Source organism: Hypomesus nipponensis, chromosome 15 (genome assembly GCF_054491055.1).
Source record: "Hypomesus nipponensis isolate SF chromosome 15, ASM5449105v1, whole genome shotgun sequence".
NCBI lineage: Eukaryota > Metazoa > Chordata > Actinopteri > Osmeriformes > Osmeridae > Hypomesus > Hypomesus nipponensis.
Genome location: NC_140375.1, coordinates 14064633 through 14092438, shown reverse-complemented (window position 1 = coordinate 14092438; position 27806 = coordinate 14064633). Strand labels below are relative to the sequence as shown.

The 27806-nt window shown below is 42.4% G+C and overlaps 1 protein-coding gene across 1 annotated transcript; it reads right to left on the bottom strand.

Annotated features, from left to right (window-relative positions):
- Positions 1 to 13: 13 nt before the first annotated feature.
- On the bottom strand, positions 14 to 26974 carry esamb (endothelial cell adhesion molecule b). Its single transcript, XM_084674565.1, has 8 exons — positions 26567 to 26974; positions 7489 to 7634; positions 6383 to 6584; positions 5803 to 5958; positions 4894 to 4938; positions 2690 to 2812; positions 2473 to 2602; positions 14 to 2038 (listed from the first exon to the last, which is right to left on the bottom strand). The coding sequence occupies exons 1-8, from the start codon at positions 26619 to 26621 to the stop codon at positions 1564 to 1566; spliced, it is 1332 nt and encodes a 443-aa protein (XP_084530691.1). The 5' UTR covers positions 26622 to 26974; the 3' UTR covers positions 14 to 1563.
- Positions 26975 to 27806: the final 832 nt, after the last annotated feature.

Sequence of the window (27806 nt, the reverse complement as noted above, 5' to 3'; positions counted from 1 at the left end):
TAAAAACCTCAAAGCCAGTCAACATTAACATTACGCCAAGCAATTATAAATGAAATATACTCTCACTAGCCACTATTAGGTACTCCTTGCTTGTACAGGGTTGGAACCCCCTTTGTCTATAGAATTACCTAAATTCACAACAATACTCTGGCGTTTAAACAATAGGGTTAGAACCCTAACCCGAGTGAATCCTATGAATCCATACTTTCATGTTTACGCCAAATTCTAACCCTACCATCTGAATGTTGCAGAAAAAAATGAGACTCATCCAACCAGGCAACATTTTTCAATGTTGGTCCAGTTTTAGTGAGCTGTGTGATCCAAGCTGAGTAGAGGCCCCTGGTGTAGTCTTCTGCTGCTGTAATCCATATCCTTCAAGGTTCAACGTTTTTGAATTTGTTTCCATTCAGAGATGTTCTTCTGCATACCTCAGATGTAAAGAGTGGGTATTTGAGTTACTGTTGCCTTTTTATCAGTTCCAACCATTCTGCCCATTCCCCTCTCCCATCAACAAGGCATTTCAGCCCAGGAAACTGACGCTCACTGGACAGTTTCTCTTTTGGATCATTTTCTGTAAATCCTAGAGAAGGTTGTGCATGAAAATCCCAGTCGATTTGCAGTTTCTGAAATTTTGAAACCAGTCCATCTGGCACCAACATCCATGCCACGTTCAACACCACTTAAACCACCTTTCTACCCCATTCTGATGCTTGGTTTGAACTTCAGCAGACCCTCTTGACCATGTTCGCATGCTTGAATGGATTGAGTTGCTACCAAATGATTGGCTGAATAGATGTTTGCGTTACCAAGAAGTGGTACCTAGTAAAGTGGCAGATGAGTGTACATTAACTACCTAAGAGGAATTATATTGATACGCTCTCAGTTTACATGAATGTGATAAAACCACATCACCATTGAATTACTTAAATTATACTTCAATTGTCTCAAACATGTATCAGTCAATGTCAAAGTTTATTCTTAACATTAGATAAAATTCCTGGGTTGTAGGGCACATCAAGTCCAGTGTTACTGAACAGGTAGGCTAGCTGGTCTAAGGAAAACTTCCAGGTAATGGCCAGGTAATCTCATTATGTGGCAAAAATCTGGTGGACTGTAGATTTTAGCACGTGTCGATAATGTAAAAAGTAAAACCTCTTTTGAGGATCTCTTACTGTGTATGTATCTAATATGACATTACTTCAAATGTATCTGCAAACAAAAGCAACATTCATTAAGGTTGACCATTTCCATATGTATCAGTAGAGAGATCATATCACTGTTAAACATACAGTACTAATTCAATAGCGTTTTTAACTTAAAATTGTACATAAAATTAATTTATCATTTTCTTTTTGCTTATAAAAAATTAAACAAAATACAGTTACCAAATATAAATAACAATTGTATGCTGTGTCAGCTTTACAACATACTGAGCACCTTCAACTTTGTTAAAGTACAACGACGGATAAAGTTTTTCACCTACGAAGTCCCCTTCTCTCCATATGGTAACAGTTTTTCAGTAAGTTTGTTCTCAGTATTTCACAAAGGAAACTGTAACGTCAGCTACACCAGGGACCCAGCCTGGCTCTGAGCTGGAACCATGATGGGCACTGCCCCCATGCGTGTCAGGGTGGAGGAGCTGATGCTGGCCAGCATCGTGAGAGGATGTGGCACCTGGGGCTGGGCCCCCTCGGTCCTGCTGGGGGTTTTGAGCATGGGGCTGTGGGGAGCATGGGGAGGGACTCCATTAGTGCTTGGTGGTCGGAGGCTCCTGTGGTTCCTGTGTGGAGGGGTGCCACCGATGTTGTAACCCGGGAGGCCCTGTAAGGGGTTGGGCTCGCCAGGCCGCAGCCGGTAGGCATTGAGCAAGGAGCCTGTGTCCGAGGCAGGTGCGGAGGGGTATGGGTAGTGAAAACTGGGCTGGTCTCGTGGTTGGGGACTCGTTGCTATGGAGGACAGTGTGCCGTTCTTGGAGATGTTATCTGAACCTGTCCCGCTCTTTGCCCAGGATACGCGCTTGGGTGCTGGAGCATCCTCCCTGCCACGGACAGACAGAAAGCCAATTGTTGAAAAAGACAAGACGACACCCGCATACTGTATAGAAGAAAATCAGTGACATGTTTTTAATTTAAGGCATTAAATACTTAATATTGAAATTGAATTTTTTGGGGGCAAACTAATTTCAGGCAAAAATATTTTAGGTGAAAACATTTTAGTTGAAACATTTTTAGCTGAACAAATTTTAGGTGAACACATTTTAGGTGAACACATTTTTTGGTGAAAACATTTTAGGTGAAAAAATTCAGTTTGCTCAAATCCAAAGTCACATTTTTGGGATCAGATTTTTTTTTTTTTGCAAATTTGAACAATTGGGTCAGAAATTTTAATATTAAGCATTCAATATCATGTCACTGATTTGCTTCCATGCATACAGTCTATACCGACAAGATGGCAAACATAAAAAAATCTCACTTAATTTCATTGGCAATCTCCTCTTCTGTGTCTCCCCTCCTTCTCAATATGAAGATGAGGAAGAGCACGATGGCTACCAGGCCAACTATGGACCCCAAGGCGGTGGCTGCAATCGCCCCGGCGTTGGAAGCTGTGGGGCGGGGAAAATAAGGAGGACAGTTCAGCCAGGACAATCAGCCAGGAGCAGGTACATTGTAGTGTGCCATACAGTACGTACAGGTAAAGACCTCCAGGTTGATGGAGCAGCTGTCTGCTCCGGCGGTGTTGCTGGCTCGACACACATACTTCCCTGACATGCCTTTCGTCAGATTGCTCAGCCTCAGGGTGCCTTGTCTCTCATCTGGAAGGGAAGCACCGCACAGTATACTATTCAGGATGATGGCCTGCTAAAGTAGGTTGTGATAAATAAAAAAAACACGCACACAGATTGTTCTGTTCGCTGATCACATACAGCTAGACGCACTACCAACGGATGTACTCTACTCTAAATAACACACACTGTAAACATACATTAGAATGCCATCTACACAATATGATCCTGGAGAGAGTGATGTTAAGGAAGGTTGTCACGTCAACTTTGCTGGGGAGGGTTTGTATGGTTTTTCCATCCCCCAACATCATTCACCCAGGCGTTGTGATCAATTTGAATTTCTGTCCAATCCAGAAATATATGAACAGTAAAACGATTGTTTTACTTTAGTATTCTAATTGGAGAACACAGTGGGACTGGATTGATAGTGTAATGTAGGCCTGACACAAGTGATAATCACAAATACATTCATAACATTACAGTGACACAAAATACAGACCATGTAGGTCTTCAACTGCTAAAGGATTACATCAACAAGTCACATGGGCATCCGACAAGTCTATGCAGTCCAGTATTATAATAGACATTATTGTTTAACGTAAATCTGTGACTGTGGTTCATTTGTATATTGCCTGAAAGATGCATTGTTCTAGATGTGTCGAGTAAACAAGTAGGACATCCTTATCAAACAAATCCTTTACAATCCACTCTGGGACAACACATTTGAGGGTGTTTGTCTATCAAACACTGATTACATCTTAGTAAAAATATCAGAAAGTAATAGAAGAAGTTGTTATATTCAGGCTGGTATTCCTAATGCAGAAAAGACTAGTAGTATTCACACTATGATGTCAGCTGTCTTCCTTTTTAGGGAGGAGACTAGCGTTTAAACTATTTCACTGACATGCTCACAAACAGCTGTTCCCTAGTAATGGGAGAGAAATGCTGTTTGATAACATCCTCCCTCACCATCTGTTACAGGACAGGGACGGTCAGGGCTGCATTGTCACAACACAAGGTCCTCCATGATGACAACTCATGGTTTCCATTTCACAGTGAAGTAAATCTGTCTGGGGCAGATTCTACCTAAGGCAGTAGTGCTTGAAAAGGGAACTCATTCAGGCAATCAGCTATGTTTACTTGGAACTTGGAAAGAAGTACATTTACAAGAAATACAAAGTAATGAACCCTGCATCAATAGCGTCATGAATTGACACAAGTTAAAGCCCCAGTTCCGGATATTGCTGTGTGTTCCAGGTGACACACCTACGACCATCTGTGACATCACTCTGATGTCCCGTCAATGATGGTTTAATCACAAGGTTGAAAACAAGGTGACGGAAACGGGACCTGAGTGGGACAGATTAGCAGCATCAGCGAACCCTCACTTGGCTTATGTTTAACCTTAAACAGCAATCAGAATCCCACCATGAGGTGATCTGTTAAGTCTCTTTATGTGAACTTATTTACATACATATTCCGAATCATGTAAACATATTCATACACATGCATATATTTCACCTTCTTTCTTTGTATATGAACTACTCCCACACTTGTTCACAACAAGACATTCTCCTCAATCACTGCAACTATTCTGATGTTACTCTGCAGAAACCACTTTATGAGTTGTATTAGCATTTTTTTTTATTGCAATCGGGATTACCATGACGTTTTGTCATGTACTTTGCACATTGCCGTGTACTTAATAGCCATGTCAAGAGGATGTTGACATAGTAGTTACACATATTTCTCTCAGAGCCAGATGGCCAAGAGGTCACATCGCCATAGAGACAGAGTTACTGCAAAAACGTTGTTACTAGCTTGCCTGGTCACAGAATGTATATTTAATCGTAGATACAGCACACTCAGAGCATAAGGTCATCTATGTTATCAGAACATGTATATAGCACCAGTCAAAACTGTGTCGAAACCTTTGACTGGTACTGTATATGACTTGGGAACAAACACACAGCTAAAAGGTAGGAATTGTAGTTGGGATTGCAGTGTGACATTGGGGTGAAGCTCTATGTGACAGAGGACTACTGCTGGCTGGGGAAGAGCTGTGAAGGGCTGCAGGAGGTCAGTGTGGGGTGGATGAGTGAGACCCTTACCCATGAACCCAAGAACAATCATGGGCTGGGGGCAGGACTTCCATTCTAGATCATGCAGGAGGAGACAGTGGTGGAAAGAAAGGGTGAGAAGGGGGGGTAGTGCACATTGATGCAATGCTTTGATTCTGAAACATTTGAAATGCGGTCCCTTTTGTAGGGACCATTCATGTATATGTGACTGAGACATGTGAGTGAGTGAGTGAGTGAGTGAGTGAGTAAGTGAGTGTGCAAACCATGCAAGCATGCCTCTGGGTCTGTATAAGTGTACATATTGAAACCAATGGAATGTATACATTATCGGGAAAACAGATTAGAAAAAAAGAGTGAAAAACCTCTATAAAGAGATGAAGAAAAGAAAGCTGTTCCAATATACGGTTAGTCAGCCCTAAGCTCTATTATTCAGAGACAGCTGGCGTTTTCACAAGAGAATCATCTATTTCTCAGAACAGCTACAAAACACAAAGCATATCATCTATTGACTGGAACAAAAAGCTGGAAACAAGATAGGTATTTTATGTTAGGTAAATTGTTTCTAATGTGTATGCAGTGCAATTTGCACTCATGTTATCTGGGTCTTTGACAGATTTAGTGATAAATATCTCGACATTTCAAAGGGCCTGGCATGATCGAACACCCCTTAGTGTGATCTGTCCAGACGATGCATGGCTGTCTTTATAACTTTCCTGATGCATCCAGCAAAGCAAAAGGAACACATGAAAAAAATGACTTCATCAACAGGGAAAAAGATGAGTTTCTGCAGTTCCACTTCTTGTTTGATCGAATTCATACAGCGTAGCACAACCAGTGTGGGAAGTGCTATCGCTTTACCCATAAAGTAAAGGAAATTCATGAAAGGACCTCCATTGACCATAGTGACTGTTAAAGAATACCCATAACCCTAATACTCACTCTGCATAGGGGAAAAGTAGACCTCGGACACTGGGGCTGCCTTGGTCCACTTGTACTGAGGCACAGGTTTGCCAGAGCTGGACTTACAGCTTAGAGTCACGTTTCCGTTCAGCACAGGGCTTCCTGTCAGGGTGCACTCTGGAGGCGAGGGAGGGACTGAGCGGGAGTGAAAGATAGGCAGATAGATTAAAGAGCCAGATCAAGACAAGCAACACAAGAGATAAATGAAAGCATGTAGCAGTACATCTAGTAGTACTATTGACCTTCCAAAGGATGATTCATCCATTTGATAACAATATGTTGTTTCCTAGAATGGATGACTTTATTATACAAGGTGATAGGTGTCATGGGTCTGTGACCATCTGCTGTGTCTGTGGCATATGCTGCAATGGCTAGACAGTACTATACAGTACAGTACATGTCAACAGTGGAGATCAGTTTCATTTCCAAAGTGCTTGCCATGTACAGACATGAGAAAATCACGACAGAAAACAGGCTGCCTAGTCTGCACGTTGTTCATAATAGGGTAATGTTGCTGGTAGTGCTTCAGCTCGCACTGGCATCCTGACTGATCTGCTACCTTTGACATTAAGGCGCAGTTCCCCGGTGAGGCCTGGAGAACCAGGGATGATGACGTTACAGAAATAGCGTCCTGAATCAGACTCCAGGGTGTTGTTGATGAAGATCGAGAGGTTAGCAGAGGGCATGGACACACTGAAGCCCACACGCTTCCTGAACTCTGGGCTTCCATCGTTGATAAAGTTTGGGGTGTAGGAGATGATCTGTCAGGCACAGGAGGAAAAACATTGCTTGATGTGATATAACACACTGAAACAATTTAGGTAATTGTGATTATACAAGTATTGGCAGCTATAATGTGGATGCAAAGAATTTCTGTAATACTGAGAGAGGTTTTTAGGGAAGATGACAAAAGTTGCAGCATTCTTTCGTCCAATACCCAGTACTCATCGAGATGAAATGTTTAGTCCAGCGCAGTTTCCCAGGCTACTCAGCTAAAGCCTATGAGAAGTCAACGTCCTTCATAAAGATAATCCTTATATATATGTGCAGATGGTCGAGTTAGATTTTTTTCTGATTTTCTGTTTGAGATAAGCTTATGCGGCAGCAGACAGTGAAACTACTGAGATTATCGTAATCACTGCAAAGAGCATGTAGACACACATGTGCAGGTTTTTAACCTACAGGACACACATGCACCACATTCACTGGGTCACCATTAGTGCCATGTAATTCATGGCTGTGCGTCTGTATCTTCAACTGACTCACACGATAAAAGGTGGTGGAAATAATCCTAATCTGGGTAGATCACCAGCACCCATTCATACTGAATACTACCTCGTTTTGAGGACATTCAAGATGCCGTAGAAAATCTGAACTCTAACATGAAAGTAAAGCAGGTGAACTTTGACTTATCAAACTATGGAATCTCATCTGGATGATTCGGAAAGCTCTTTAGTGTCCTTGTAACATGGCATTAGGCTAAATGAATTGATAGGCTGCTGTTCAATTGTCTCACAAACCTCTTAGAATGTAAATCAAGCAAGAATCAGCAACTCTATCATTTATTTATTATCTATCTATCTGTCTCAGCTAATACTTTTCAAGACAAATGAGGAAATGCAAAGCAGTCAACGTCTTAAAGTCTGAACCCCTGAACTAACTCACTTGTTTGGACTCGTTCGCCATGAAGTTCCAGATGACTGTGTTCTTATGGATGTCAGAGTTGGGGCTGTACCAGGCCTGCAACACAGCCATCTGGCCCTTCACCACCTCCATGTCTCTCCTGGGGATCTCCACCCGCTGCGAGTCACCTGGAGCAGTTACCACAGCAGGAGAAAGAAAAAAAACACCAACACCGTCACACTGACTCCTGAATTTATGGCTACTTTATATTTTATTATGCATATTTTGATTTTTAACTATAAATCCCCTTAGTATTTGTAAGACTTTGTACCTTTAGTGTAGTTAGACCACATTTTTAAGTTTTAAGATTACTATGTTTAATGTATGCAAATCCTGTCAAAGTAAATCCCTTGTCTATGCAAACTTTCATGGTGATTAAAACCCCTTTCTGATTCTGAAGCATCACCATTATCCTTGCCCCCTGCTCATTCATGTCGCAATGCCCAACATCACAGTTTGAAAGAAAGGATCATCACTCGTCAAAGTGCCCATGAACGGAAGCCTTGGAAACATCCTACTGTCCCTTCCTTAATCATCTTGAGATTGTTTTCCTCACGTAGTCTCCTTTGTGAGCATTTACTGTATCTATGCCACTATTATAATCCTACACATGTGCTGTGGTAATCGGATAACCACGTAAATACAGTCGAACATGCAAAGACCGACTGGCATGAGGAATAGAAGGCACATTACAAATCATCCAATTAGAGAAGATGATGCCTTGAATAATGTTTGTAAAGATTGTGGAGTCCACAACTTTTGTGGGGCTTATACATAAAACATTTTAGCTTTTCTCTCCAACTGTCAGCATGTCATTCGAAACATTCCTCACTAGTGTTATTGCTATCTTCAATTTGGTTTGAATCTAGTCATTGACAGCTCTGTTAATTTATTTTCAATGTATAAAAAAAGAAGAAAAAAAGAGAGAGTATCTGAAGTCTACTGCTTATTGTAGTTTGAAAAGACATCATAACACAATTCCAACCCACCACTTTCAGACAAGCATGGCTAATAAGACACGATCAAGCATTTGAGTTGATAGGACGAACAGGAAACACATATGCTAATCTCAAGCATTAGATGTAATTAGGGTCTGGGGGAATAACAAAAACACATACTAATATCAAGTAAAGGAGTTGGTTGGATTATCTTAAAAAACACATACAGTAATCTAAAGCATTTTAGTTGATTTGAAAAACCAACTCAGAATCCTAACTGCCATGTAATTATATATTTACATTGTGTTTAAATCCCTCCCTGAACACAAAACACAACACAAATCGATAGCAAGAACAATTGACCAACAGATAATACAGGGAAAAAAATGAGGTACACATAACATCCTAAAGACAAGGATGGTTGCAGTACAGCACGTAGCATCAGAAACAAAGGTGAAGGAGTGGATGTCTTGGACCAAGATGAGAGACAAGCAGGGGAGAGGAAGAAGAGCAGGGTTGGAGGTCATCAGAGGCAGGTTAACTCACAGGGTGGCCAGTCCCCTGAGCTGGTCAGCTGGAGGTGGATCAGCTGATCCCAGCACCCGGAGTCCTCGAGATCCGCCAGCTTGGAGCCAAGTCGACAGACACACTCAATGAGAACGACCTGGCTCCGGACGGATATATACGCACCGACGCAAGGCTCTTAATCTCTGAACCGCTGAAACACTAACACCTTCCAAGAGGGGTAGGGTCCTAACCCAGTATTCAAAAACACACAAATTCAAGTAGATAGTTTGATCAAGATTCAGTTCGCTGAGACTGTTCCACATCCACAGCTTCCACAGCTCCACTGCAGACATGCTTTCCTTCTTTTTAGAATTAAACTCTGTTCAGCTGGGAGAATTATAGATGACAGAGAGAGTGGGAGAGAGAGTTAGAGAGATAAGAGGGGGAGAGAGAGTGTGTGCGTGAGAGAGAGACAGAGAGAGAGAGACTGAGAGAGATGAGAGGGAGAGAGAGAGTGTGTGTGTGTGTGTGTGTGTGTGTGTGTGTGTGTGTGTGTGTGTGTGTGTGTGTGTGTGTGAGAGAGAGAGAGAGAGAGAGAGAGAGAGAGAGAGAGAGAGAGAGAAAGACAGACAGAGAGAAAGAGAGAGAGAGACAGGGAGACAGGGAGAAATAAGAGAGAGAGAGTTTGTGTGTGAGAGAGAGGGATAGAGAAAGAGAGAGAGGGATAGAGACAGGGAGAAAGGGATAGAGAGAGAGAGAGGGAGAGAGAGAAAGAGAGAAAAAGAGAGAGAGAGAGAGAGAAAAGAGAGAGAGAGAGAGAGCGAGAGAGAGAGAGAGAGGCAGAGAGTGCAACTGGGTGTCAATGTGACGTCAAGCCCTGGCATCCTGTTTTTTGGGCTTAAAGTTGCAGTTGCTCTATGCTTTCTTATTACCCATGGGATACTTTGACCCCCCTAGCAAGCCCACTACCGTGGTGTCACAACATTTAAGTCCTGCAGACTAATCCCTTAACAATCCCTGGCTCAATCTTCCAATTGTGACCCTCGCTTCACAAAACGTCAGCCTAGCAGAGCACTGCAATGATGTAATGCAGGACACTGTGGAACCTGCCAGTCTTTTCTGTCACTTAGACAAGAGTCTACATGGACTGGTGATAGGTATGACTCAGTGGAGAAGCATTCAAACGCATATCAAGAGGTTGGGGTTTTCAACCCCTGTAAGCCACTGTCGGAGAAATTAAGAATGTAAGGTTTTATACTGAATAATACTGGTGCTAGCATTCCTTGTCAGCAGAGGAACCCCTCCCCACATGAACTATGGAAGACACTAGGCTTATAAAATCAAACTTACCTAGGCTGACCACGATCTTACTAGAGATGACATAAATATGTTTATGTCATACCGCGATAACTCTGGGATTGATCACCTTGACAGCTGATATGCAGGGGAGGGGACTTCCCATCAATATGTTTAAATGGTCTTACATGAAGACTTGAGAATCAGACAACTTTGTATTGCGATCACATTTGACTCCTTGCCAGCAAGCATTAAACTATTGTCCTTACTTTGAATCCGACGACATGTGCATTACTTGATAAAGAAATTATAGCTAAATATTTCAAACAGTCACTTTGGATAAAAGTATCTGCTAAATGAATGAAATGAGTCATATGCTAACAAAGAGCACACATTCTTCACGTAGGCTATATAATACCCACCCAAGTCTAATTTTGGAAGGCACATTAATCCAATTGATAACCAACTGATAACTGTTTGACAATTTGACGGACATTCATCAGATTTGAACATTGAACATAATATTCATTTAAAATAAAACCAGAATCAGTCTTGGGTGTCATCAGTGTAATCATCACTGATCACAGATTACAGGGATTAAAGAGTCAATCTGTGCTAATAAAGATGAGAACCTAGTTTTTATGCAGCAAAGGATGAGAAGGCAAAGGGAGACTGTTCTGCCTGGCTTTCACCCATCCAATTAGATACAACTGTGATTATACAAACCAAAGGCATTATATGTTAGTTTAAATACATAAAGAAATGGCATGAAAGGAACACAATATGTGTGAATGATAACCCCTCACAACACTAAACAGTCCCATGACTATTCTTGTGGTTCTTGGTCCAGGTTTATCCTCAGTATCTGTGTCAGTGAATTGTTCATCAAATGAAGGAAAATCTTCCCTAATCCCTGGCTGTCTCCATCTGGGCCGTGTGTGGCTTCTGAGACAGAGACACATCGGAAGGTGTGGATGTCTGTATCAAGTCCATCTAAATCCAAGCCACTAAACCCATGAAATATTACCCCTGTAAGGAGGGAAAACTGAACATGCTGCAGTCTGTGTTCAGTCATTTTCTTCTAAATGTCTGATGCTGGTGACTCAATTGTTACAAGTCGGTGACAGCCATTAGTGGTGTGGGCTGTAGAGTTGTGAGAGACACATAGTTCTGGAAAAAAATATCAAAGTACACGATGCCATGCATGCTGGAGCTCAATTAGGGGGTCACTGTTTCAGATGTAGTATGTGAAGTCATCCAGTAGGGGGAAGTATATATTTAGGAGAAATAGCCAAGAGGCACAAATCATTGCCCAACGTTAATTGTTTAAACAAAAATGAACCAGATATTGTTAAAACTAATGTTTGAGGTGAGATATTCAGTAATTTTCACGCATAACCACTCCTTTGTACTGTTCAGTTGACCCATACAGGAGAATACCAATTTAGCAGTCTGAAAGAGTGGCTGAAGATAGCCCAACTCTCATTAACATGTCAACCTATCTTCCAGTAGCCTCAATTCTCTATTCACTACAGTCTTTATCATTAGGTAGAGCTAAGAATCTAGTTTGCTCTCTGCCACTTTCTCTCTCTCTTTCTCTCTCACTCGGTCTCTCCATCCCTATCTCCGCTGAGCAGGCTCTCCTGTCTCCAAATGAGGCTCTAATCTAGAGAAAGAAGCAATACATTCCAGGTTAAAAAGGCTTTGATGGGAGGTGTGTGATTGGCAGGCCTCATGTAAGTCTTACTAGCCTACTGCCGTCGCATTTCAGAGTAACAGAAAAATATCACGCCTCGTTAAGAAGGCAGTCCATTTGACGTCCTTCACAGCTGCTCAACTCTCAATTTTTCAGAGGTAGATAGGACTGACTCAGAATACGAGGGATGCAATAATGTATGGAATATCAGGAGTTTATTTAAGTCAGTACACAAGCAAGAAAAAGGGACGTTGGACAGTAAGATACCCCGTCTCTGTAAAACACTGCATATTGGACTGACCCTCGGGGCTTCAAACAGATGGAGTTTAAATAATAAATATTTGGAGGAGGCTCCTTTAAATTGGATTACATTAGCGTAATCTCTGCAGCTATTTTAAGCCATTTTGAGGGTGCTATCTCATCACAGGAGCTTTAATCCTTCTTAAGTTTTGATTGTGTTCAAATTGATTCGGCATGCACACATGGGCGAAAACTCTGATACACCACTCTCTCTCTCTCTCTCTCTCTCTCTCTCTCTCTCTCTCTCTCTCTCTCTCTCTCTCTCTCTCTCTCTCTCTCTTATACACAAAAGACAAACACACAAATGTGCATGAACACACACACATACAGTTCACACAGTAAGACACAAATTGAGCACACACAAGAGATGTAACTAAATCACATTATTTATGGATCTCCTTGTACCGAAAGGAAGTGCACTCCCGAAATCATAGTAGCTGATTTCGGGATTACTAGGCTACTTTTCTGTTTTGTCACCTAGAGAGTTTGGAGATGCAGATTCAAACGATTCAAGTCAATGTGGAGGGTATGAAAGCCTACCATTACTGTAAAACTCCCGTCATTTTTATATAAACAATATCAGAGGTATAGCCTCAGCTTCACACTATACTCAATGAAGGTCCTAAAACCTCTGAGATTTCAATAGTGCAAAGTATTTGTAGGAGACCGCCAAAGGCCAAAATAAAAAAAAGGATTTATCAATCTCTCATCCCCTATGCTACGCAAACTGTTTCCATACTAAGCAACAGAAACAAGCCTTCTGACTCTGACTTGGCTTCTCTTTTAGAATTTGGCAAAGGGACACTTTCTCCCCTTTATCAATCTCAATGGCTAGTGTCCTTCCCCCACACATGCACAGATGGATGGAGCTGGAATGACACCTTAAGGAAGCTCACCATGAGAGAGAGAGAGAGAGAGAGAGAGAGAGAGAGAGAGAGAGGGAAAGCCATAGAGAGAGAGAGACAGAGAGAGAGAGAGAGAGAGAGAGAGAGAGAGAGAGAGAGACAGCCAGAGAGAGAGAGAGAGAGAGAGAGAGAGAGAGAGAGAGAGAGAGAGAGAGAGACAGAGAGAGAGCCAGAGAGAGAGCCAGAGAGAGAGCCAGAGAGTGTTAGGGGTTAGGTTCCCAATCAACTTAACAAGGAGCTTCCCCTCAGTTTCTTCTTTTAGCTGGCATGGTAGACCGACCATTAATCCACAAGCGTTACATCATAGCTAACGACACGATCGAGATACAACTGTTAATATTCATAACCATTGATCACTGTGACAAACGACAGCCGTGGCCCACTTGGCTTTAGGAATTCTGAGCAAACTGCCAAACAGATCGCAGGGCTCGAGTATAGACTGTGATTAGGGGAACGACGGTATCCAGGAAGTGGGTCTCCGTAATAACCACCCATAGGGCCAGACAGTGATGGAGCTCATTATGTGTGTGATGCGAGAGGGGGTGTTGTGTTCTGCTCTCATGGTGATTTCACCCACAAGGCTGTGAGGAGAACAGTCATGCAGCTCCTTATTTGAACTATGATCCAGTGCTTCCCGTCAACATCTGACCTCTGACTGCAATCTCTACCCACTGCCTCCCTCTTTCTCGTGACTCCACCACACACGCTTGTTGACATGAATATTTATGCTCTGACAGTGGCACGGTTCGGCATGTCTGCGTCTTCCAAATGTCATACTGTCGTTAGAGCGGTGACTTCTAGGGAGTGCATTTATCATTAGCTACCCCCCAAGCTGAGGAACATTAGAAGGAAGAATGGAGAGGAAGAAGAGCTACATGCCTTTCTGATCATGAAGAGAATGGATGCGTGGGAGCTTTGATCATAAGCCAGGCACAAAGCGTTGTTACGCAGTGTCAATGCACACAGCACACTAAGGCAAGCAAGCCCCCTTATTGTAAGTCTTACAGTAACTTACAATAACTATGTTACAGCAAGCTGCACGTTGTGTGTGTGTGTGTGAGTGCGCGTGTTTGTGTGCGTGGATGCTTGTGTGTGTGCTGGTGTGTTAGCAAGCTGATGTGTGAGTGTGTGTGTGTGTCCGTGTGTCACAGGTCAACACCGTGTACAAACAGGTTCACTGCAAAAAACCTTACAAAAACGAAAGTCTTCTAGTTAGTGTGTGAGGAAAAAGGAGGGAGGTTGGGTCACCCTGCTTTCTCTCGTGTAGGATTTTGACGGGTGTCACTGGCCTCATCAGGCTCGCTGTCCATCATCCGATGCCTCAGCCCACACTGCCCCAGGCCCTTGTGGCAGGAACTGGTGGCAGGGAATGAAAGGGAAGCGTTGGACTTAAATAGGTCTGCAGTATCACACCACAACAGCAGCTAACCACCATTCCGCCCCAACACTATCTTGGGCTTTGAAGAAGATATTTATAAGCCATTAGTGTGGCAGGAGGGCAAGGGGTGGTCGTTTCATCTCCCAGATCTGTCATGTGTTCGGCTGAGGAGGAGCCAGCCTGACAGAGAGGGGAACCAGCCTGACAGAGAGGGGAACCAGCCTGACAGAGAGGGGAGCCAGCCTGACAGAGAGGGGAACCAGCCTGACAGAGAGGGGAACCAGCCTGACAGAGAGGGGAGCCAGCCTGACAGAGAGGGGAACCAGCCTGACAGAGAGGGGAGCCAGCCTGACAGAGAGGGGAACCAGCCTGACAGAGAGGGGAACCAGCCTGACAGAGAGGGGAACCAGCCTGACAGAGAGGGGAGCCAGCCTGACAGAGAGGGGAGCCAGCCTGACAGAGAGGGGAGCCAGCCTGACAGAGAGGGGAACCAGCCTGACAGAGAGGGGAACCAGCCTGACAGAGAGGGGAGCCAGCCTGACAGAGAGGGGAACCAGCCTGACAGAGAGGGGAGCCAGCCTGACAGAGAGGGGAACCAGCCTGACAGAGAGGGGAACCAGCCTGACAGAGAGGGGAACCAGCCTGACAGAGAGGGGAGCCAGCCTGACAGAGAGGGGAGCCAGCCTGACAGAGAGGGGAACCAGCCTGACAGAGAGGGGAGCCAGCCTGACAGAGAGGGGAACCAGCCTGACAGAGAGGGGAACCAGCCTGACAGAGAGGGGAGCCAGCCTGACAGAGAGGGGAACCAGCCTGACAGAGAGTACAGGCTGCTAAGGCTGGGCTCAAGATGGAACTGAATATTTGCCAATAATCAAAACACAGAAATCTCATTATTGTACTACCTACACTGGTATTGTCCAAATCCTAATCCATATGACTGGCATGGTGGTTAGTAATCACCATCAACAACACACAGTATCTTGAGGCTCAGGAATATCCTCTGACCTAATGCCATATAAATCCAAAACAGTAAACCTCCAGTTTAAGAAAACAACAAGGATCCATTCCTTGCAGAAGGACGCTTGATCTTGGCACTTCACACAGATTAGACAGTTGTTCCAGTTTTTTGCAAGGACATGAATTCACTACCCAGGAACCCACGGTTCCATGCCTTCTCGGAAATGAGATCATTAAAAATTAACACTGTGCTGCAGGGAGGATTATCTACATTGACGTTTCAAAATTATAAAATCAGTCAAAAATGAATGTGACATAGAGAATATTCTCCGGTTAGCAGCATTTCTGACTGAACAATAATGCATAAGGGACATGGGGAATCAACCAGCATGGAGAACTGGAGTGGTGGGTGTCTGAAGGAGTTACAATCATAAATAATGATGTCATTCTCATTCTGTTCCAGAGCATTGACCGGCATGTTGAACAGACAGAGAGTTTGTGAGGGGATGTGTGTAGAATGACTTGACCATGTGGCTGGGAGTGCTATGGGAGTGTTTTGAATGGTGAGAAAGTGCATGAGTGATTTATTGGTCTCTAGATGAAAGGCAGCTTGTGCGTTGCCTAGAGGAGAATCCATGCAGCTGGAAGCCTGCTGGAACATCTGACCAAGCCTCTGGGCTCAGGTGGCCCCTTCGGAGACAGAGTGACCAGCCAAAAGATTAAGCACTCAGATCCAGTCCACACACACACACACAATCACATGTATTCCAAAAACCCATTGAGATGCGTGGAGCTTTGCCAGTGAAAGAGCCTGGAGACCAGAGGATATCTTCAGTCAGTCAAGGTGCCACCTGAGCCCTGGTTGGTTTTTTGCTCCAGAACTGCTGCTGCTCTACTCCTTTTAGGGAGCTGAGAGACAAAACAGACACACATATCTCTATACACTGCCAAACAATTAACTAGTTTCTAGTCTAAATATCAAATTACACTTAAAATACGGCACAATCACCTAACAAGTAACATTTCAGTTAGATATAGGTACGTGATTTTAGACACACTGCATCTTGAATATCTTGTTAAGTAAATTGTATTGAAAAAAATCTTGTTTTGAGTTGTATCTCAGATTAAACAAGCTTTTTTTGACATATCATGTACTTTTCAGGTACCAATCTGCTTTATTGATCTTGAAAGGCCTAAATATCACATCTTATTTCAGAATTGGTTTAACAAGCACATTTGTACTTGTTCCACAGTCAGATTGTTATTACAGATTTATTACAAGCAAAAACCAAATTTAATAGATTTTTCTTCAGATATCATCCAAGTGTCATAATTTCCAGTGCAGCTCTTGGTGTTTGATCAAACTAATTTCACACTGGACAAAGTCCATTGCTGAACCTTGGATGGTAAATAACAGACGGTCTAAAAATAATCCCCAAAAGCCTTTTTTTAACAACATTAGAGGGGGTGTAATTTAGTGTGGTGACATGACATGGGGTATACTCATGGATTACGCCACAGAGTAAAAGGATTCAATGGTTCCCACACCCTGCTACAAGTGATTAACAGAGACAGGCTTTCAGCCTTTCAAGACAGAGCAAACCGGTAAACAGGCAGCAGCAGCATGAGTATAGGATCGCTGATGGTGAGATTAGATGGGGCCAGCCTCCTTCAGACTGACCTTGTTGGGCTTCTGTGTCAAAGTGACAGACAAGAGTGAGATTATTCAGGTTTCTTACCGTAATAATCCTCTTTGGCTTCCATAAAATGGTGTGTTTCATTAGCAATAGCAGGATTCCTCTTTATAACACAGAATATTGCTACTTGTGATTGATCTTTTCAAGCTTTGATGACAACAGAACATTGTACTTTACAGAACCCCTAGCAGTCAAAGAAAAAGAACCAGTTGTATTTTTGGCTCCTGTTTTTTTTTTTTTATAAAACTGCTGAAGATGGCAGTAGCAGCAGGTGGGCGATGCAAATCCATGAGATATGAAACTTGGAGACTGAAAAACACTGTCAAATCTCCGAGTGCTTTAATCGATCAACAGCAGCGTTGCATCGGCAGAGGCTGAGTCAGCGGAGAATTGGAGATAAAACACAGCAACGTCAAGAGGTGCAGTCGTCCTCAGCTACATAACATTTAAAAATAATTATTCAGACACTATGCATGCTGAGGTGTGCCACATTACCATAAACATATGTCGTTTTTATTCAACCAGAACTTTGTTCAACATTCCTTGCACACAAGAAATAGATCAAATAAATGCTATATTTCACTGCGCTGTTTAAAAAAATAGAAGCTGTTTCTTGTAGTTGTTGACAGGACCAACCACTGTGAAAGCTACCATGCTAAATCTAGCTGTCTGCAGTTCTGTACATCTTGTGTTATTTCCAAAATAGATCTTGCATGTTTCCATCTCAACCTGCAAGAAACACTAATATTGACATTAGAAGGATGTTTTTTTTTTTTTTACTAGTCTGTCAATCAGGGCCCGGGGTTGGTAAGACAGTTTTCCAGGTCATCAGCTCCACACTGCTGGGAGATTCCATCCTGTAGGTTATCCCTGATCACTTCTGGGAGATACCATCCTGTAGGTTATCCCTGATCACTGCTGGGAGATACCATCCTGTAGGTTATCCCTGATCACTGCTGGGAGATACCATCCTGTAGGTTATCCCTGATCACTGCTGGGAGATACCATCCTGTAGGTTATCCCTGATCACTGCTGGGAGATACCATCCTGTAGGTTATCCCTGATCACTGCTGGGAGATACCACCCTGTAGGTTATCCCTGATCACTGCAGGGAGATACCATCCTGTAGGTTATCCCTGATCTCAGACTGAGCTGGTAGGCAGATGAAAGCTAAGGCTAAAGCACACATCAAGAGAGCTGCCAAAACACCAACACCAAAAGACATGAAAACGAAAGGTGATCGTGCCTTTTCAGTTGTAGCCCCTACTCTGTGGAATAAACTGCCAATTTTTATCAGGTCATCCCCCACCAAGTCTTGACTTGAAACATATTTTTATTCTTTGACTTTCGAGTCAGTTTAGGGTCATTTGTGCTTACTGTAATTGTGATGTGTGGTTCTTATTTATTGTTGTTTTGCCTATTTGATGATTTTGTACAGCACTTTGGTCGGCATTGGCTGTTTTTAAATGTGCTTTATAAATAAATATGACTTGACTTGACAGAATATAGACCAGCTACCATTATCAAGAACACTCCGGTCTCCGGAGTAGGGTTTCGACTGTTCTGTAAGTGTACTTATTTTCAGTAAACAGTCTTCATTAATTATTTCCATGTGTTGTTGTCCCATTTATGTCAGTTTATGCCTCTATCTCTGTGACAGTTGGCAGTGAAGGGGTTAAGTCTTTAATTCACACACAGATCAACGGAGCATTGATTAGTTTGGATGGTGCCACTGTCATAAGGCCACTCGAATGTCCCTTGGGGGAGGAAAGTTCAGTGTGTGTGTGTGTGTGTGTGTGTGTGTGTGTGTGTGTGTGTGTGGTGCATAAGCTTAGCACTGAGTGGGATTAGCGTGAGTCTTTGCGTGCACGCTTGTAAGTGTGTGTGTGTTTGGTTACTCCCCCTCTCTCTCTTTCTCACTCTCATCAGTATACATAATATATACAAATCATTTGACACAACTGTTCTCTGTTTTACATTGTGTGTTAGCAGTCTCAAGTCGCAGGCCCGGCCATGCCCCTCTCTCCACCAAGCTCCTTTCCATGGCACTCCTGTTGATGAAGCATAGCTGATGTTTCTTCGGCCAGGTTCGCTAAGCTGTCTCTCCACATTCTAATCTTATTATCAGTCCAAGCTGGCTTTAAGAGGGAGGGACCTGGGGACGCACAGAATCCCAGTCGCATGGGGTGGTGTTGGGGGTGGGGTTGGGGGTGGGGTTGGGGGTGGGGGGGCACACCATTTAATCTGGCCACTGTGCTTTCATTTTTGACACAATTGCCTCAGGACCTGTCTGTTTGTGAAGGAGAGGGGAGGGTGTATACACTTCTTTACTTACTATTACAAAATATTTGTACCCATATTAATGGCTTCCCTCTATGAAATCCCCAATAGCTTTAAGTCAGTCTAACTCTATCAACTTCAATATCAAAGTTCAAATCAAACATCATATTGTGAATACATCACTTATGTTGGACATTGTGGCACCACCTAATGTAATTAAAGTTGTCTGTTGCATTCTGGCTTGAGGCCAATCGCACTTCAAAGAAAAACCTTTTCTCGGAAGTGGGATCAATTCTTGTGTACAAGATTCATACCTCTTTCTAAGACCAGAGTGTGGAAGGGGTATTTTATTAATAGAAGTCTAAATACATTGTGATGTTGATGACCTCAACAGAAGCTACTCACAATGTAACCTTTTTTTGACCTAGACCATTATGCCAAGACAATAGTTGGCCAAAACTCCTTTTATCAGAATATTACTCAGATTAATCAGTAGATTAACACATCAGTAGATTAACACATCAGTAAAAACAAAAAAAGACAACAATAATTGTCTTACAATTCTTAAATATTGAAAATTGCATAGCAATTCTGTATTTCAATAGCATGGACAAGATAAAGTGAGCTGTATAAATGTTTAATAATGGCAGGTAAGCCACACAGGGTTGTTGGTGCACTGAGCCATGATATTTACTGAACCATTATGAGATATTGCAGAATGTAAAGTGCCATGATCTCTGCCACTCTGCATGGCATGGTGGACCTACTATATAGCCTACTGTTATTTGGGCCACAAAGACAAAACAAATATGATAGCAAAACCGGGTGATGCTAATGCTCATAGAGAAACCTTTTTTTAAATTTGCATTAGGAAACTTACAATTGTCACTCCTGAGAATAGTTTCAGAAAGAGCACAATATCTTGCCATGCGGAGTTATTGGGATTTGGAAGGATAGTAATGGGACAGGGAGAGGCAATGGAGAATGGACTGTGGATGGGTAGCCCAGAGGTGAAAATAGGAATTTCAATAACCTTTTCCCATCAAAGTTGAATTCCCCAAGCGGAAGAGTGTTTTAACAAAATAAGGGACACACAGAGTGACGGTACATGCCAGGTAGATATTACCTGCTCGAATGTAGAAATGTCAAGGCTCAAATCAAACTCCATTTCCTTTCATTAATGACATCCAGTCTTTGACTTACCTTTCAGTCATTCAAAGTATTTCGTAAACTTGCCTTAACATTGCTGCTCGCATTCTAGGATTGTGGCTCAACTGCACCAATAAAAAGTAAACATAGCAGAAAGACTCAATAGAGATCCAAAGGCAGTTATTAATTTAGTCTCTTGCATGTACTTTGTACTTTTCCTTTTCCCGTAGTTATGATTATACATGTACTTCTGACCTTAAAAAATCGCTGATGTAAAAAAATTATATTCCTTGGCTTCCCCCCAATGAAACACTAACATCCTTAAAAATTATATGTCCCTGTCTGTGGCCTGCCTAGGAAGCTAATTCAGTCATCACACAAGGGATGTGAATACAACTGTGCACATGACTGCACTGATGGGTAGATTTAAATGTGTGCACTGATCTCTACTTCTAAAGAACTCTGTCATGATTCTGTTTCAGCTTTTTCACATAAAACAAACTGAACAAAGGCTTACTGTCACTGTGGAAGACCATACAGGCACTGGCTACGAATACTCCTTTGCTGAAATATGAATTTAGATGCATGGGTTCATGTCTACTGGGTCCTGAACCTGCCTGCTTGAAAATACCACTGAGTCTGACACAGAGCCTTGTCTTTCAATGTCAGGCTTCACTGACCAGAGACATTCCCAGCCAGTAAATTCATTTCCAAAAACACTTTATGCTTTATTTTACACACCACAGATTCTCTCTGTATGGATCTGAACCTACTCAACCCCAAAATTAGCTTTTGGCAACCCAACTTTGACAATGCCAATGTCTAATGTCTGTTTTCATGAATGAACCATTGCTGTGGTGAACACAGATTTTTTTTAAAGTGTAAACTTGATGCCCACTACTAACGAACACCTCCTTTTTTTATCAGTAGTAGCAATATCAAAACAAGCTGTTTCACTCCTGCCTATATTTTTTGACTGAACTTCAGCCCATGTCTGAGTGCATATTATTCCTTCACCTACATTTACTAACTGAAATGGGAATGATATAAGATGGAGTCTGTGCCATGCCTTTAAAGTAGTTAGGGTTACTGGTCTTATCAGCTTGGAGCAGGTTTCTCCTGGTCTGTCCTGTGCACTTTACTGAGACTAGATCAATTTAGAGAGCCAGCCAACCTCAGGGTCTGAAATAGAAATGACACTGTTCCCCCCTGACTGAGAGCCTGTAATGCAATGACCATGTATTAGGCTTATGACCTGCTGGTATATAACCTAGACCCAATTTCACAACATTTCTAGTGTCTTTACCTCATTACGACTGAAAAATATTAGTGGAAAGTGGCAACATTGGCATAGTGGAGACTGGTATAGACTACAAAAAGGGTCATATGTAATTTAAGGATAATAACCACCCATTATAACAGTCCATAATAGAAAGGTCCCTGTCATCCTCCTTGCACACCAAACAGACATATGTAGCCTACAGTATGTGATCTTGATCTGAGTGTTTTTGTTTATATATTCAATGAAATGTTGAACATGTAAATACATTTTATCCAGAATACCTACTACAAATGAAATAGTGACGACGCAGGTGCTTTCTAATCAATCTTTCATGAATACGAGATCAGAGCCTGAGTTGCAATTCCCTGATCTTTACGTGTTCTTGTTCAAATGACATCGATTTCCGTACGGCATCTTTTGTAGACCTCGATCCAACTAGGAAATAAACCTTCTTTCTCAAGACGTAAATTGAAACCATGGCTCACCAATGAATAGCTTTGAGTGAAAGGTAGATCAATTGGTCAATTGATTTGAGGTAAAATCATTATAGTACCTTCCCTGGTTTGAATCCTCAGTCAATTGGAAGAAGTGTAGGGTTGGAAAGACATGACACATCAGTAGAATACACTGCAGTACATTCTCTCTTTCTTGGTTGGTTGACTGTTTCTATATTAAGCGATATCTGCCACCACCCTGGAGCATTAATTCTAAAGGCAATTGCCTTACTACCGAAGGGACAGCACAGAGTAGCGTTTGATACTGGAGTAGATTGATGTTAGAGGTAAAATGACTCCCGCAGGGCCCAGCTACAGTAGGTTTTTCTCTCCTGCCATCTGGCCTGTTGCTGTAAAAGACGGCTATGAGTTATCTAAACATATAAGTTACATACAGTATTTTGAAAAGGACCATATCGCCATGAAATTGTCTGAAAATTGAGAGTATCCAAACAATTCAGAAATCAGCTTTAGAGTGGTGAGTGAACGCTTAAACTTTAAGGTGAATCCTATAGAGACAGCAGGGATGGTTCTTAGCCTCATATAACCAGATCTGAAGCCTTTAACACCAAGTAACCCCACCCGGTCGCAGAACAACACCTTGAACCACCTGGCCCAGAAGCATGGAGACAGCAAGGGGATAAAAGGGTGCTCTCACTCCTCAATGAATACTGATCTCCCATCTCCCTACAGACACAACCATCCATCTCCCCCCTTTTCCTGGGGATTCATCACCTGTCCTTTTACCACCACAACAAAAATACCATCAAGCCTTGCTCCCCAGGCCTATCATGAACCATTACAAAACTAACCAATCTCCAAAAACACTTAGTTTACAAAACCATCTTGGCCAATATCACCCACCAAAAACTTCCATGATAGCCCATCTCTTAACAATTACACCTGACCATCCCCAATCTTGCATCATATCTAAACACAAAAGTCCTTTGCAAAAGTGCTTTTCCTCCCACCTGGACGATGAAGTGGACGAAAAAAAGCATGTGTTGAAGACCAGCGGTCTTCAAGCCTTGTACCCATTGAAATCAATCGTGGGCTAGGATAAAAGAAACCTTTTAAAACTGTCAATGGAACATAGTACACATATTCTATTTTTAAAATACTGCTATGTGTGTGTCAGGATATGGCTGAAAGAGAAGATGTACCAGGGATTAGTTACCATCTATGTAATGTAACTCAACAACTGTGCTCATACCCACCTATGAAGAGGCTCAAACACATTGTGATAAATTACCAAAAATTGAATGATTTACCATATATCTAAATGTTAAATGAAGTGGTATACAACAGGATTCAGACGTCATCTTGTCATTCATCCAGTCGTTGTCGGTTAGTTGTGTTCCACTGGGGCGTACGCTGCTTGTGTGATCTCTGACACCCACGTTCTGGTGTCTACCAGGGCAAAGGCCTCATTTAGAGGGGGGATTGTACATCATTAGTGTGTGCTATTTCCCATGATGCACCTGGCCTAAATCACCACAGTCCTCACCCACGCCTGGGTGTAAATGGCAGACTGCTCTCTGTGAGATTCATGATTTATGAGCTGAAGACTCCAGAGCTCTGCTCACTGCTTTGCACACAGGCAGTATCCTTTGCATGTTGCCAAAGGTCAGAAGTACAGTGCAGACGTTTCTTGAAAGAAAGTTAGAACAGCAGGAATGACATTCCACACGATGCAACAAAAAAAAAACAAGATACTAAAACAGCAGACACACACAAAAATCACCGAATAGGGATTCTAGTAAGGCTGAGGCAGGTTGACTCGCTAATTGGCAGAGTGGGATGATGGTGGGATGATGAGTTCTCTGCAAAGCGCCCCGACAGACTCATCTCCGTGGCGACCCGATCCTGAGCAGGTCTGCCCTCTCAGGCATCATTAGTCACATGAGGACAGGCCCTGGATGGAGGGAGTGGAGGGGAGGGAATAACGACAAGCCGCCGCTGTGGCTGCACCTTAACAGCAGCCAGTAAGTCAGTCTGGGGTGTTTTGCTTCACTGCACCGGCTGTCAGACACATTCGGTTTATGTCCCTCCCAGAGTGGCACACTTGCGGATGTATTTAAGAAAGTCTTGATTACAGATTGACAGACTGAAAACAAACTATGCGTCTCGCTGCTCATTAAAATAAGTACATTTGAAATTCTGGCACATTAGTATTACTCTGGCAGATGGTAGCAACAGATCTTCTACACGTACACATTGCACTCGCTGTTGTAGAGATGAAATTACATACAGCAGTCTGCACAGTAAAGACTGTGGAGGATTTTCAAGAATAAAGCCTGCTCCAACTCCATCTAGTTAAACAACTCACAGTAACGTGTTAGCCATTAGTTCCAGGCAAGTTGCCTTTTGATTAACGACGGTCTGTTAGTCCAAGGCAAGCTGTAGCCGTTAATTAGGTGAAATATTGACTCTGTGGGATTGGTACATTCTAGGTTCTGTGTGGGGGGCACATATAATTGACCATGCTAGCTAGGCATTAGTCTCACTAATGATTTACGCTGAGAGGAATGGGCGACCCTAAGCAGAGACTTCATCCACCTCCGCTGGAATAATCTGCTTGTTAGGCTGCGCCTATTTTGACTATTATCATGTGCTTTTTATTCATGTTATCTTGTAAAACTCAATTTATTATAAAGCAAGGGGGAGCTGAAACAGTCACAGAGTACAGGATTAGTTTATAATATTAACAGGGCCTAAGACACAGCACTTTCAATATAATATCTTCTGAGACATCTCTGCGACTGGCCAGACTGAGTACCCAATTGCCTTTTCTCATCCTGTCAGCTGTCTAACAAAAGGTTTGCGTTACCATGGTCCCCTAAGCTTCGGATGGGAGCTATAGAATAATTCCACACAGCACCAGAAACCTGTCATTTCAAGTGTGAAACAGAGCTAACCCCTGACACACAGTGATCACACTGACATGACATCAAAGCCTGTCCCTTAACATATAAATATCTTAAGTATCTTTTCAAACACAAAGACTTACAGGGACCACAAAATTGTAAACTACGGCTATTCTCCTGATCCATACTGTCATTCTCCAGGAGAGATTAATAAGACACATCAGTAAAGACACATCAAACACATTTCATGTTGACCATGTTAATTCCAGTCAAACCAGGAGTCACCAAATGTATTAATCTCATCAGTGCAAAGCCTGCTTGCCAATACCTTGTTAAACGGCTGCACCCAGTCAGTGACTACAAAACAACTTCTTCTGATTTCTGCTGCCTGAAAGATAGGTGACCTCAATGGACCTAGCCTTTCTCAATCAGTCCTTTATTGTGTATATGGGTTGACTCTTAATTTAACTAAACATTTGTAAGTGTCATTGAGTGGCTGATTACAACCAAACACATGCCCAACAGCTAAGACCAGGGGCGCCGCTTGAGTTTCTGAGCCCCTGATGTAATGTAGGCCTACTCATCAAAATCCCCCAACATCAAAATCATACAGGAAAGCGTGGGGTTCTGTTGGAACCCCGGTCTGACCAGAGTCCTTACAATCGTCCTAATCTTCCCCCCGTTATGGCATCCGTGCATAAGACTCACAAAGCCATTATTGGTTTAATGGCCAGCGTACTATATGTCTTCCTGCGGTTGTTATAGGTTTCAAAGTTGATGCCAACAGCAAATTAGATAACGCGGTATAGTCTAGATTTAAGTTTGATAGTGACAAAGTGGGCTTTACCAATTTCACACCAGCACATTTCACGCTGTTGATAAATATAGTGTCTTGGGAACCTGTCTTGGGTCCATCTGTGCAATGAAAGATGCAACTTGTCAAATGGATCATTTAGCCTGAAGTACACACAAAAAAACAATACCTTCAATAAAATAGGAAAGGGTATCCTATTTTGTAGGCTTTTCCTTTTCAAACCTCCAAAGAAATAAAAGCAGGTTTATACAAAATATTAGAAAAAGCAGTGCATGTACAGTTAATGCACAGGTGTGACGTCACTGGTTATGCTAACTAGCCAATGTTCTAGTTATTTAGTCTCATTTATTTATTAAATACAAAAACGTCTTTCTTTGGATGCGTAAAACTTTTGTACGTGATGACCATTTGCCAAACAAAGAATTTTACTCACCAAAATAAATATACAAAAAAATACTTAAATCAATATCACAAAAGTATTTGAGGCTTAAATATCTTACCTTGGACTACCCATAACAACATCAACAGGGCACGAGCTCTCCATGATATCTCCATCTCCCAACATTAACCGTCTGTTCCGGTGCAAGGTAAGTCCCCTCAGATCTGAAACTTACTCGCAAGTAAGCTACCGTGGAGCGTTGTCCTTGAAGAGTAAGTGTTCTTCTTTTTAGACTATATTAATTTAAGCACGTATAACAAAGAAAGCGTGTTGAAGAAAAACAGCTCAAGTTAACGGTTATGAAAAATTTCCCTTTTCCCGTCCGGTGCGCAAACAATAGATGACATTGCAGAGAACTGGCAAGGGTGCACTTCTATAAGCACTGTCGAACACTAAACCTCGAGAAATAGTTCACTGTCTCACCATGGCACTTATACATCTCATCTCTCCAGTTTTGCTCTCTCCTGCATTTTTCTGCCCGTCTGACAACACGCTCATAGGTTAGAACAGTTAACTATTCCAGGGTTTCAGCCGTCCATGTATAGCTGGCACCTGCGCGCGCCGGGAACGCCCCCTAATCCTTTTTCCGTACAGGTGCCGACCTCCGCTACATTTCCCCCCTGGAGCAGTATATCAGAACCTCTTTACCATCCAGACTCTTGAATTAATTAATTTTATAGGCTTTATAACATACATTGTTATAATGCCATACCCAAATCGGTACTGCATTTTTATGAAAAAAAGAATAGTTAATATGACATTGAACAGAAAACATTTGATATAGAAGTCCCCCAAGAGACGCATTAGTCAACGTTGTAAGGGGGCAGGAGCCAGGCTTTTAAGTTGTAATGTAAGTCTGAAGTCCTGCTGTCTCAACTCAAATGGGTTGTCAGGTGAAATATTTATGTCTGTGGGCCCATGTGTTGTTTTAGTAGTGGCATGTCATGGATTTATTATACAATAAATTCAACATGTTTTCTGTGTGATCTGACCCCATCCCACCTTGACAACAGTGAGTTCACACACAGAAAGCATGACCGATCACATATCTCATTCCAACAACATCATCATAGCAGATGTTCTTACCAGGTTAATAGGAGCGAGAGTTAATAATTGACTGGCAGCCTTCTGAATTTTTCATGTGTCTCATATTTTGGGTGCAGCATCTCCCTCATTTTAACATTGTCAGCCAATTTTAGGGAATTTTGAGGTCATAGAGGATTTTCAGTTCACCAGCTAAAATTAGTGCATCAACCATATATGAGTAGTTACACTAATCTTGATCTGGATATTACATGTAT